Source organism: Amborella trichopoda, chromosome 12, assembly GCF_054954075.1.
Source record: "Amborella trichopoda isolate Santa Cruz 75 chromosome 12, AtrichopodaSantaCruz75HAP2 v2.0, whole genome shotgun sequence".
In the NCBI taxonomy this organism is placed as follows: Eukaryota; Viridiplantae; Streptophyta; class Magnoliopsida; order Amborellales; family Amborellaceae; genus Amborella; species Amborella trichopoda.
The window spans coordinates 37,721,471-37,734,594 of NC_142347.1; the positions used below are offsets into that span (position 1 = coordinate 37,721,471).

The window sequence follows — 13,124 nt, forward strand, 5'->3', positions numbered from 1 at the left end:
CATTCAAAACTGTATGTTCACATATGTTCGTTTTACATAAACATTAGTGTAAAATCAGGTTCAAAAGTTGGAGATCTGACTCGATAAATGTAAAAGTATTTAATATTGGAAGTAGTGAGAACAGATATAGGGACTTATGGCTTCACTGAGGGTATGACCTTTAATAGAGTAAAATAGTGGAACCGAACCCAATTAATTAAAAAAAATCTATAATGATGATGGTGATCAGGACATTAGTTTTCTTACAAGAAATTTGTTTGTAGAACCAAGTCAAAAGTTGGAGATTCAAACAATGATATAAAAAAAAGTACTAGTTATCAAGACAAATCGAAACTTTATTTTTTTATTCAAGTTGGTGAGTAAAGATAAAGTGGACTTATGGTCTCAATGAGGGTATGACCCTTAATAAAGCATAACAGAAGATCATAATTCATGTAACCGACCCCAATTAATTCGAAAAATGCTATATTGATGATGATGATCAGAACGTCATTTTTTTACAAGAAAAAAAATATTGCAGAACCGAGTCAGAAGTTGGAGATTCTAACCGTGATCCCAAAAAAAAGTTAACAAGTTCTTAAGACCAAATCAAAACTTTATTTTTTTATCCAAGTTTCTTACAAAAAATATAGAAAATCTTAATAAAAATAAAATAAAATAAAAGAAAGAAAGAAAGAAGAAGAAAGAAAGAAAGAAGAAGAAGAAGAAAAAGAAGAGGAGGAGGAAGAAGGAATCCACACTTTGGGACATTACTTATTGGATTAGAGAGGAAACAACCAGGCAGTGGTGTGCTTTCTTGTATTAGACTTAGAGAGTGCGAGAACTTGGGGAGCCGTCTAAAGGGAGAAGAGGGGGAAACATTAATTATTGTAAACCCTACCCTTGAAAAACACATTTCTTTAAGGCAAAAGTAAACAAACAAGTTAGGTAACTTTTGTACGATTGTATAATTGAGTAGATAAGCCTAAAATAACGAGTTAAGTTCAATGCTTAGGATAATCGTGAAATGATAATGCCCCTCTAATCCACCCACATAAAATCTTTATAAAATAAGCTAAATGATTTTGTGCTCCCACATGAGCAAGCTTTCCATATACTTCATCGGGCAAAAATCAAGCTAGAGGTAATTTTAGGACTCCTAATTTTGGGGATGTATACACCACTATTTAGAGACCAAATCTAAAAAGAACAAAAAACTCTCCATGAGCCTGAAAAAATATAAATGTCACAAAATTGAAAGTGCCCCATCCAATTTTTGAACAGCAAGATTTAAGTTTGAAGGAGCTCAAAATTCAATTTCTTATTTTTTAAAATACTCATCTGATGATATTTAAATGATGTGGTTTGCATAAGGCCGAAGCCGTAAACAATCAAAGTAGGGCGTACCTTCAAATAGTGCCAAAATATTTTTGTTTAAGTATCATAAATCCTAATGATCATCTAAAAATTTATTTTTATCTCTAATTATAACATTTAAAGTTAAAAAGAAAAGTAAATAGAGTTAACCTATGAATAATTGAAAATCTTGAAAATTGACGATCTAGATAATACACTACAAGATGCATTACTTTGAAGACTTTAAATCTATTTTTTCTCATGTACATACATCTTGAGGTCAAGATGATCGAATTGTGGGCTTTTCAGTATCGAAATAAGTTATTCTAATGAATTTTTGAGGTACACCTTAATTAGATTGTTTAGCGCCTCAACCTCAACCCTAATTAGATTGTTAAGCTAGTCTAATGAATTTCAGAATTTTTCCATATTTAAATGGAACCAGAAACCAGAAATTTCAGATCCAATAAACTTTTTCAAATATATTTTATTATACCCCAAGGAGAAAATGGACATTTTGTTCCCGCGGGAGTATAGCACACGCGCTCATAAAACAACATTATAGAAAAGAAAAATAAAATATAGAAATTTTTTTTTTATATGCTGCTTCGCTTTTAACGTCTGACTATTTAATCATATAATATTATTATATTTTAATATCTCTTCAGCCCCTCGAATTACTTACGCCAAAAAAAAAAAAAAAACTCTCGAATTAATTATTTTCAGTTTTCTTTATTCAGGCAATAATTGTTTCCCAGACTGACCGTCTAGGGTTTGAGGAGCCCATTACACACGCTAGAAAAATAAGAGTCCCAATCAGCCCTGCCCCCCAAAAAAACAAACCACAAACCAAGTGAGAGAGTTTTTAGTGAGAGAAAGAGAGAAGCTCTTTAGAGAGAGAAAGAGAGAAGCTTTTTAGAGAGAAATTTAAGGATACTGGTTTTTCTTGTGTGATGTAAGAGAACCATCTTTAGAGGGAGGGAGGGAGGGAGGGACCTGCCTGTGTTTTCTTGTTTGATGAGAGAGAAACGCCATTAAAGAAAGCTTGAGCAAGATCAGATGAGCTGCAATGGCTGCCGTGTTCTAAGAAAGGGTTGCAGCGAAAGCTGCATGCTTCGTTCTTGCCTTCAATGGATAGAAGGAACAGAGGCTCAAGGCCACGCCACTGTCTTTGTGGCCAAGTTCTTTGGACGAGCAGGTCTTATGTCCTTCATCTCAGCCGTTGTAGAAAACCAAAGACCTGGTAAGATCGCTGGAGACTTTTCGAAATATGTTATTGATTAACATTTTCTGGCCAAAATCTTGCCGGAAAATTGTTGACATATTGTTATTAACACAAAATTTGGCCAAAAACTTACTGGAAAATGTACCTGGCTTGTGAAACTTACAGAAAGTGCTTTAGAAGCCAGTAAACGTCGATCTTGACAAGTTTTCCTGTACTTTGATTTGATCGTTTAAAAATGCTCAAACTCTTCTTCTATATCGCCGTTTTCCAGCTAAAAACTTGTTAGAAAATGCCCTGACGAGCAATTCGAGTGATTTCTTATTCGCAATTTTAATATTCTTTCAGTGACTTTACAGATCTTTTCCGGTCACTTTTATACGAAGCTTGCGGTCGAACAGTGGACCCTGTTAATGGAGCGGTTGGGCTCTTATGGAGTGGAAACTGGCACATTTGTGAAGCTGCAGTCCAATCTGTTCTTCGAGGTGATCGAATAATCTCCGATTTGGATTCTCAGGCCAAAAAGAAAAGGTCAGAGAGCCCTTCTTCTTTTGTTGTTGAAGGAATATAGGGTTCAGTGTTGAGTCTTGACGAAACTGTAATAGAGCATAAGCTTTTGAAATTGTTCTTCTAGGGTTTGATCGCTGATCGAGCTCTCGCTCTTGCTGTAAATGATTTTTTGTGGTTTCCCACTGATCAATCCATTTTGAAATTGATCCGCTGGTCTTTTAGGGTTTCTTGTTCACTAGAGTTGAATTTGTATTGTGCAAGACGATCGCTGAACTTTTTTCTAGAGAGGAATAACACTGGAGAAGAAATAGAAAAATAGTGTATTATTAGGAAATGACGGGACAAAATGAGAATTCCTGTAAGTGAACCTTTTTTTTTTTCTTTCGTTTTTCTTTCTTTTTAGTATTTTAGTGGGCGGTAGGAATCGAACTTGGGATGTAGCAATGTTAAGCATCAGCTGCTGACCATTCAAGCCCAAGCTCATTTCACGCCCTCAAGCGATTTTCTAAAAAAAAATTTATATAGAAATAAAAATAATGATAAAAAAAGGTTTAATTATTCGAATTGGTTGGAACTTGGGATCAATGGTCTTTAGACCTAAATAAGTACCACACTAGTTCTATGCTGGCGTGCCATTTTTCTAAACACTAATAAATGTATTATGAGGGGGTATGATCCTAGGGTGGCATTTTTTTTTCATATCATACTTTTTAATTATGTACCTATAGGGATTCAATATTATGAACCATTTTATCTTTATTACAAGGACATCTCTTTTATTTTTAGTCATTAGATGGTTTAAGATGTGTTACGAAGTTCGAAAAATTTTCTTTTTTGATATTTAAGTTTAGTTATTCAATAACAGCCTTATAATCACCTAATTTGAAATTCGACATACGAGAGTTTGTGACCTCTTTATACCAAAAATAAATAATCTCTTTGTATACTTTCCGATAACAATATGTTAGTGGTTACTAAACATTAAAGCCCATCAAATGCTAGCACAACATACTTATCAAATATGTTCAAAACAAGGGAAATTTATCATGATATACCTCATGTTTCAACTATTTAACTTTTTACCCTTTTACTATTGTTAAAGCCAGAATCATATGTATTTTGATGGCGATTCTGAAATTAATTCAAAGTATGTGAGTACAATATTAAGTACTTAATCTCATACGTATATTTTGACTAATTTTCCAAAAAACAACATGATGCCGGGCATCCGTTGTCAATTTTGAAGAACAATGGTGGAGATGAATCATGGATAGAAAACGATAAGACATATCTTTCATCTCCACCAGCCTCTCTCGAGAGCCGATCGGATGTGTAGCATACTCTTATGTGTATGCTATTCTTTCCCTTATTAACTTATCTAAAAAATATACTTTCCATTAAGATGATTTTGTTATTCTCCCGTGCAAAACACTTAAAACATCAAATATTTTTATCAAAAAAGAAAAACGAATTACTACATGCAAGCTCGTCTATTATATGGTTTAATAAGGATGACGATATTAAACTTTTCCTTAACATGTCCCAAGCACAAATAAAGGAGATGGGCTACCTTAGGTAGGTAGCTAATCAACGCAATACTTTGGTACATCTTATCATGAAATCTTGAATCTAAGATGTGGAGGAATAAGTTTCATGTAGCCCACCCATAATTATTACGATGAAGCTTGGACATATCATGAATCTTGAATCTATAGCATGGAGGAACATGATTCATGTAGCCGATCCAAAATCATTGTGATGAATATGGAATGATTATAATGATGATGATTATAAATCTTGACTATTATGTTTTTTTAGTAACCCTTTATCGTGATGTCACAATGCCGAGCAGACTATCTCCATCATTTGTTCTTGATCTCAAATGGTCTGGATTAAATCTAGACTACATTCTATAAATTGGAAGATACTACAAAACGCCTATGAGCGAAAATGAACAGTGATTTCGTTTACCTTCATCACCATCCAAACTCCATTGCCGGTCATAGTTGTCCGCAACTATTTCATTTTTCATTTTTTTTAACTAATCGAAATGATCTGAAATTCGGAGCGCGTGTACATCTTAGTGAGACGCACCTAATAAAAATATGAAAAATATAATTCGTAAAATATAAATTGATCAAAATACTTCTATAAATTTTTAGAAGTATTTTGATCAATTTATATTTTACGAATTATTTGTTTTATATTTTTATTAGGTGCACCTCACTAAGATGTACAGATTCTTCAAATTTCAAGTAATTTAGATTTATTAAAAAAATAATGAAAAATAAATTATATAACAAAATTTAATGATAATAAAAATAGACAAAATCATTCTTCAGTTTACGTTAGGAAAGTTTTTTTCTGATTTAAACGTTTAATATGTGTTAAATAGAGTGCGATGGGATTAGGCTTGGAATCCCATGCATATTTTTGCTCGTGTGTTTTCAGGCGTGTCAGTACTTCCTGATTTTCGTTGGGTGCCTCTTCCAGCTTAGAAAAGACAAACGGCTTTTCGTGGGGCGAGACGCGAGAAGTAGAGTGGCCCCTCTCTCTCTCTCTAACTCTTTCTCGCTCTAAAATTTATGTGCCATTTTCATTTGGAAGTAGATTTATTTCTCACCAGTTGCAAGTTGAGTGGAAATGGTGGCCCTCTTTTCACCGCGTATCTTTGGTTATTGAGATGACGTGGACTCCCCACTCATTCCACTAGGTACATGAAAACGCATAGAGCACTGGCTTTGGCATCAATAGATTAATGTGAAAAAAAAAAACAAGAGAAAGCATGTGCTAGGTCCCTAAATTTTGGATAATGGCTGGCAATTAGCCAGGAAGTGGGGCTAGGTTCGCTGGCGCGGCCCTAAAAAAGTAGGCTTGGGCCACTATGGCCTGAGGGTGGAGCTAGGGCTAGTGTTAGCCCGACTCCTCTCTTTTTTTTTTTTCTTTTTTTTTTTTTTTTTTTTTTTTTTAAGCCCAGCCTGACCTTGTGAGTTCAAGCTTGGGCCCACCCTAGCCCTGTTGGGCTTGGCTTGGGTTGCCCGATACTGACAAGGTTCAGGCCAGGGCTAAGGCTGCCATGGCCCAGGTCCGGCGGCTTGCCACTCTTATTTTGGACCTACTTTCAAATATAAAAAACAGAAGATATTGTACTCCCATGGGGTCATGACATCCATTTACTCCCTTGAATAGATCCCAAAATTTGGGGATGTAACCCTTCAAACCCCTAGATTAGCCAGGCCAGGGGCCAAGGCTGTCGTTGCCCATGCCCGGTGGGTTGCCGCCCTTATTTTGGACCTACTTTCAATCATAAAAAGCATAAAATATTGTATTCTCATGGGGGACATCCATTTACTCCCTCGAGTAGATCCCAAATTTTGGGGATGTTACCTCTTCAACCCCTAATTAGCTTCAAGAAAAACAATTCATAATATCACCATCTGTGCCTTTTAAAATAATAATATTTCCAGATTGAATAAAAATAGTCAAATATTTAAATGGTATTGTTCTTTTTTCTTATGTTGGGCCTTGCAGTTCTACCACGGTTAATACAAAGATCTGTTCTTTTCTACAAAGATTACATATTATTATTGATGGAGACTTCTCATGAGATATTTTTATTGAAAGGGATTCTTTTAATATCATTAAATGGTTGAAAATCACTTATCCTTGTGCTACCGCGGGTTTCAGGATTTTTTTCTCTCATGCATATTGTGATGCAAATCATGAGGCAAACCATCTTGCAAAGCATGGAGTCTCTTTATTTTCTCTGCTTATTTCTAATGCATTAACTTCCTCGATGTAATCTGATGTTTGTTAAGCATATATTCAATAAAGAGCTTATAACATTGTCAAAAAAAAAAAAAAAAGTTTAGGGGTGATATCTAGGAACCTCAAATTTAAATTTTTTTCTTTTTTTGAATAATAATCTAGTTCAAATGGAAAAACTTCTCCCGAGAAAGTTACGAGAACATACACATCCTGTTTCCAATGGCAAAGATGGAGACCGGCTCACTAATACGCATAACCGGGTACAAGGGTTAATCTCTAGCGTCCGTCATCAAAACGAACAGTGGGTTTATGAGCAATTTACTGTGTCCTATCACCGCCAGTGGGGGTAAACTCGGGCGAACCGACTTGGTCTCACCCCATAAATCGGACTCGCCACCTCCACCGATCCAGTATCCCTGACTTAGGTAGTTCGACCTGTGGATTTTAAAAGAAATTCAAACAAATTATAAAATATCCAAAAAAAAAAGAAATTTATTTGTAATATATTTTTTATATTTTCCATTGTTTTGGCAAAGATTGGAAAATGTTTTGGCCATGAATGCTTCTTTTTACATCTTCCTTCTTTTTGGATTATTTTTAAAATGCCCCCATCACAAATTGATTTTTTTCAAAATCCATTTTTTCACTGCGTTTTAATTTCTTAACCTCATTTGGATGTATTTTGTTTAATTTTATTTTAAATATTTTTTTATTTTTTGGAATTTTTTTATTTATTATTATTTTTTTTTAATATTTTTCGACCTGACCGGACTCAAGCCGAGTAACTCAGGTTGAGTCAAGTTGCTTAGCTAAACAAGGGCCGAGTCCCGTGGTCGAGTTTAGTTTCCCACGTGATGCCACCACTAATGCAACTTCACAAGCCCATGATATTGCCATGCCCACACAAAATTAATTTCAAGATTTTCAAATAATGTGAATACAGTAGCAGTGTACTGGGACTTGGGTGAGTACCTCTTATTATGATTTAGATGTATTTGGAATGATCAATAAGTGTTTTTTAACGTAATCACATTTTTTTCACTTACAGATTTTTTTTTAAAGGAAAATAATTTGATAGGGCTTCAACCCTATCAAAATAGGTAAAGCCTCGCCTCATAACTCATCAAAAGTTGCAGTTCATTTGTTGAAAAAGCTTTAAATCGATTATCTCAGCTTGAGCATTATGATTTGTGTAGAAAAATTAGAATTTTAAATTCTAAAAATAATGCATATTAATAAATCATCTAGACAGTTTATTTTGCTTTAAACATAGGAAAATTACATACATATCCGTTATAGTTTCCGTTATTATGGCTCTATTGAATAGTTTCCGTTATTACCATTGTGTCTATTTTTTTCATGTCAAAATGGAAATTAAAAAAAAAAAGAAAAAAAAAGAAAAATATTCGGTTGTTTAACAACCGAATTCAAAATATTTTTGTTTGTATAACAACCGCAAATACGCCAATTTCAGTTCTGCAAGAACCAAAAAATGTTTTCTCTCTTAGCGTATTTTCTCTACTTCTGTAAAGTCGTAGTTATCCGATAAAATCAAAGGGAACAACTAGTTTCAGCCCCTAAATTTAGAAGAATTCTTAGGGATTATAAGATTAGAAGATTAGGAGAAATCTTGCGGCGTATTCTCTGTCTACCTCTTTGAAGTCGTGGTTATCGGATAAAATCAAGAGAAACAGCTAGTTTGAGCCCCTAAATTTAAGAGAAATATCAAGGATTATGAACTTACCCAAAAAAGACGCTGTTGAAGGGGAGAGAGATTTTTTTTAAAAAAAATATATCATTTTTACGCATGTAATATAGAGAGAGAGGTAGAGACCCTGTTTTCGATGGTTGAACAACCCAAAATACTTTCAACAACAGAAAAAGGGTAAAGTGGTCTTTTTTAAATTTTAGTTTTAACATGGAAAAAATGGATACGGTGGTAATAACCAAAACTATTCGATAAAGCCGTAATAATAGAAACTATAACAGATATGTATGTAATTTTCCCCTAAACATGTTCACAGATCCGCAAGATCAATACCATTTTTTTAGTTTCAAAATTTATAGTCGGTATTGCAACAAAATTTTAAAACCATCATGAAGATTTCCATTGCCCAAAGCTCTTTCTAAATGAGGATTAGAGGTGAGGTTTTATTTTGTTTTCATAAAGCCTAGACCCTATAGAAACTTCATCTTCTTTGAATATCCCAAATAGTAAATTGGCCCCTTTTTTTAATCCATATTTCCCCTACTTTTTAACCTTATTTTAACTTTTTAAAAGTGATTGGTGTTTGAATTTATTTTTAATACATATTTGTTATCTTTCAATATTTTTCCTTTTTCTTTTATTGTTTTTTGAGGCCAAAAGCCTTGTGTTGGACACCACTCATCCTGGGGACTCAACTGAGTTACTTCGTTCGGCCCATGGCCGCCGAGTCGATTGTTTATACACTGTTTGAGAACATGCGGCGGTCTTTCTCTCTCTCCCTGGTTCCGGGGTAAAACACAATCCCTTGACAAGAGAGAGAGAGAGAGTGATCATGCTTTATCCCAGTTCTGTCCATCAATGTCCTCACAGAAACAGCAGGCAAACAATCTTTAAAATTGAACTCCTGGCTTCCTAATTCCTAAAAAAAGCACTCAAAATAGGCAGACAACTTCTTTAATTGAACTCCTGGTTTCCTAATTCCTGAACAATTATACTTCTAAGTGGCCATTTTGCCGTTTATGCAAAGTAAACAAGCCCAGATTTTATTACTCGGGGTGGGTGGTATCGCATATGCACCAAAGAAGAAAGACAACAAGGATTGTGAAATGACATTGGATTTTTGTGTCGTATTTGGGAGAATGGATACACAGTATTTGAGAATTTGGACAAGTAGATGGTGAACACATGAAGAGAGCCCATTTCGACTATCTGAACAAACCAACAATGGGCAGAGGTCATGGTGGTTGTACCATCTGAGCCCTAGTTAAAAGTTGTAGTGTCCTTTCTCATCGATGCTTTAAAAAAATTGACTCTTTCCAAAAAGGGTAGAAGCCTATGATCCCCACTAGTTTATCCCCAGGAAACGAGAGAAAACATGAGAAGAATAGTTGTGTCACACTAAGGTGGCACCTTGATAGAAACCTAACACTAGTGGTGCATAAAGGGTCTGTGTCAGGTTCTAATACGAAGCTTGGTCCCCACTAGTTAGGGCTGCCCCGATGCCCGGGAAACCCAAAATATTTTGGCCCGGCCTGTAAGGCTTCGCAATAAGCCTGGTTAGGCCCAAAAGAATCTTTGCGGAAGCTCGGCCCTGCCGAAAGGCCAAATAGGCCTATTAGGCCTGGCCCGGACCAAATAATTTTTTCTGTTGAAAACACTAGTAGTACTCGTTAAGCAAAATACCTTAGATTTAGACCCTGCCTATTGCATAAAGAACCTTGAATTCAAGGACATCCCAGTGCAATGGCCCTATCAAGGGACCCAAACTAGGGCCATGTTGGGCTAGGCAGGCCTTCAACGCCTGCCCGGCTCATTTGCACACGTATGTAAAATATGACGATTGGGACAATGAAACTACACGTGACAGTGAATATGCACGTGTGACGAACGGACCGAAGATGCAAATAAATATTAATCCAAAAAGAGAAAAGCTCCAAAATTAAAACATGAAGAGGTCCATTTATTTACTCAATTTTTAACCTGATTTCTGCTCTTGTTGAATGTGGTATGTTTTGCCTCTGGCAAATGCTTCACGACCAGAAAACATGCGCAATGGATACAGATACTCAATGGAAGCTTGTTTCATGAGTCTGGGGATGCATTTCTACATTTGCATCCCCCCGAGGTATACAACATCCATTTTAAAGATGGATGTAAATGGACGGTTCATCTAAAAATAGTTGAAACTAACGGTCCAAATATTTCCTTTATAAAACTAGTATTTTAAATTTTTAAAATTTATTTATTTTTTCATATTCATGATCTCCATATTAGAGATTATATGTCACAAAAATACATTTTCAAAAAGGAACTCATAGAAACCGTGTCCTACTCTATAACCAGAAATCTTAGCATGTTCTAAGTTGTTAACATACCTTACTAGCAAGTATCCTTAGAAATATCTTATTAAATTACAAGTAACTCTAAAAACAAAAACATAAAAGGGTAAGTAATTACAAATAACTCTAAGTTTTCAAAACTTGCATTTCCTTTTTTTTTTCTTGTTCCCTTCTTTTTGGGGTAGTTCAGCTGTAAGATTCAAACCTCTAACATAGTGTTGTAAACTTCCGGCACCTTAATGAATCAAATCAGCACTTGAACTATTCAAGCCCAAGCCCAAGCCCAAGCCCAATTTTCATAATTCTCGCATATATTGTTAATCCATAAGAATTTTTTTTGTTTGTTCGTCAACCATTACTACTAAAGATTGTGGCTCATTCATTTAGATTATATATGCGTCGAGTATAATGTTTAAGATGCTTCCACGAAAGGTTATGAATTCAGGACATAACTGGAAAATGAATCATTTAAGGAAAAAAGAAGACATGAATAAATCAAACAAGGGAAGTTTATCCAAATACACCGATGGAATGAGCTATTTAACATTTTATCCATATCTTTTGATTTATTTTTAAAATACCCATCAAAACACATATGATTATGAATTAGAATAGATGAAAAGTGGTGAAATGTTAAAATACTTGATAATTTAGGTGCATTTTGATACCTCTCAAAATAAGAGTTTACATTATACTAGGGGAGTATATTGTAAATCTACTTCTTAGGGGGATCTAGCCTTCAATGCTAGTAGAAGAGTGTCGGTTAGTCAAGATGATATCATTCTGCTAATAGTAAAATATTGCATCATCAATGTCTAAGAACTGATAAAGATAGATGCCCTAGGGAACATCACTATAGTCTAAACCAGATTGTATAATATGAGACCATTAATTTTTTTGTACAAAGGGGTTACAATCATTCTTAGTCATTAGATATAAAATCCCATAGATTAAAGTGTATCACAAAATTTAAGAAATTTTAGTCTGAACTTTATGCCCAATTAATGACACATCTCTCATCACAAAAATTTTCATCTAACGGTCAATAATGATTGTGATCTTCTTATGCAAAAAATAAATGATCTTATTGTACACATTTCCGGCCTATAAACTTGTAGACAGATACAGCCATGCACAAGATGTATATTATACCACTCTACTATGTATAAAGAGAGAAAGCACATGTGTGATTCATGGGTACATGCCAATAGTAGTTATTAGGCTAGGTAGGTGGTTAGTCATACAACAATATTTTTATATTCAATGTTCCTAAACTAAGTACTTGGATGCATTATATTAAGAAAAAGGGGGCAGAGATTTTTGAGTTTTTTGTATAAATAATAAGTGGTAATCATTTTTTTGCCATTCTTATGGTACAATTAATCAAGACGAAGATAATGGGGAATATTTGCAAATGAAGTGGGCAGTAAATAGAGCTTTTGAGGTCAAGGTCATGTTGGTTTGGCCTAGGCTTGAAAACCAAAAAAGTAAGAGTCTTCTCTTATATGCAAATCCTATTTTTATTTTAAATAATTATCTCCAAGAACTTAATCTTGAATAATTTCCTCCCAAACAACCACCTCAAATGCCACACATGAGTTAAACTATTAAGCCATTGAATATATGAAAGATGTGTGAGAGAGAAAGATATATCCTGAATCTACAACACATATGCACAAATACATGATCCTAAGTCTGATACTGAACAAAAAGTCATTTAACTCTTTCAGCTAATCACTAAGGATCCATCATCTTCTCATGCCATTTATAGTAATATTTTAATCTTAAATTTTTAATCAATTTCATAATCACAACTCTTCAGATGAAGTTACTTAATATGCATGTAAATTAAGACAATATTGACCTAGGTAGTGAACAAATACTAAAATCAGGGCTTTAGGATAGGAAATTGTATTTTCCATAATCGAAATATTCATTAAATAACACTCCACAATGATGATCCTGATGATTCCATAACTCTTTTGGCATTCTCGGAGATTTGAGTGCTGACAAATTCGTTAAGGTGGTACAAAATGCCATGATATGAACAGTGAAAGGGAAAAACTCCCATATCTAATCGTAGAGGGAGTTTTTTCAATAAAAAATACTTTCACGAAAGTATTTTCACGCGTACCAAACATACCCTAATTTTCTGTCTATATTGTTGAAATTATATTTCCATCACCCAATTGCATTCGTGAAATGAAACTATGTTCATGAATATGTCACATATTCTGCTATA

General features: G+C 34.4%; 1 protein-coding gene across 1 annotated transcript; it reads left to right on the top strand.

Moving 5' to 3' along the window:
• The first annotated feature begins 2,394 nt into the window (after positions 1 to 2,394).
• LOC18421812 (LOB domain-containing protein 39) lies at positions 2,395 to 3,128 on the top strand. Its single transcript, XM_006826609.4, has 2 exons — positions 2,395 to 2,578; positions 2,917 to 3,128. Exons 1-2 carry the CDS (start codon positions 2,395 to 2,397, stop codon positions 3,126 to 3,128), a joined length of 396 nt encoding a protein of 131 aa, XP_006826672.1.
• The last annotated feature ends 9,996 nt before the right edge of the window (positions 3,129 to 13,124 follow it).

What these genes read in the sequence shown, in the direction of transcription:
- LOC18421812 (XM_006826609.4), top strand. Translation starts at nt 2,395, where the DNA reads ATGAGCTGCAATGGCTGCCGTGTTCTAAGAAAGGGTTGCAGCGAAAGC. An exon ending in TGTAGAAAACCAAAGACCTG is followed by an intron (nt 2,579 to 2,916) that starts GTAAGATCGCTG and finishes GTGACTTTACAG; the next exon opens with ATCTTTTCCGGTCACTTTTA.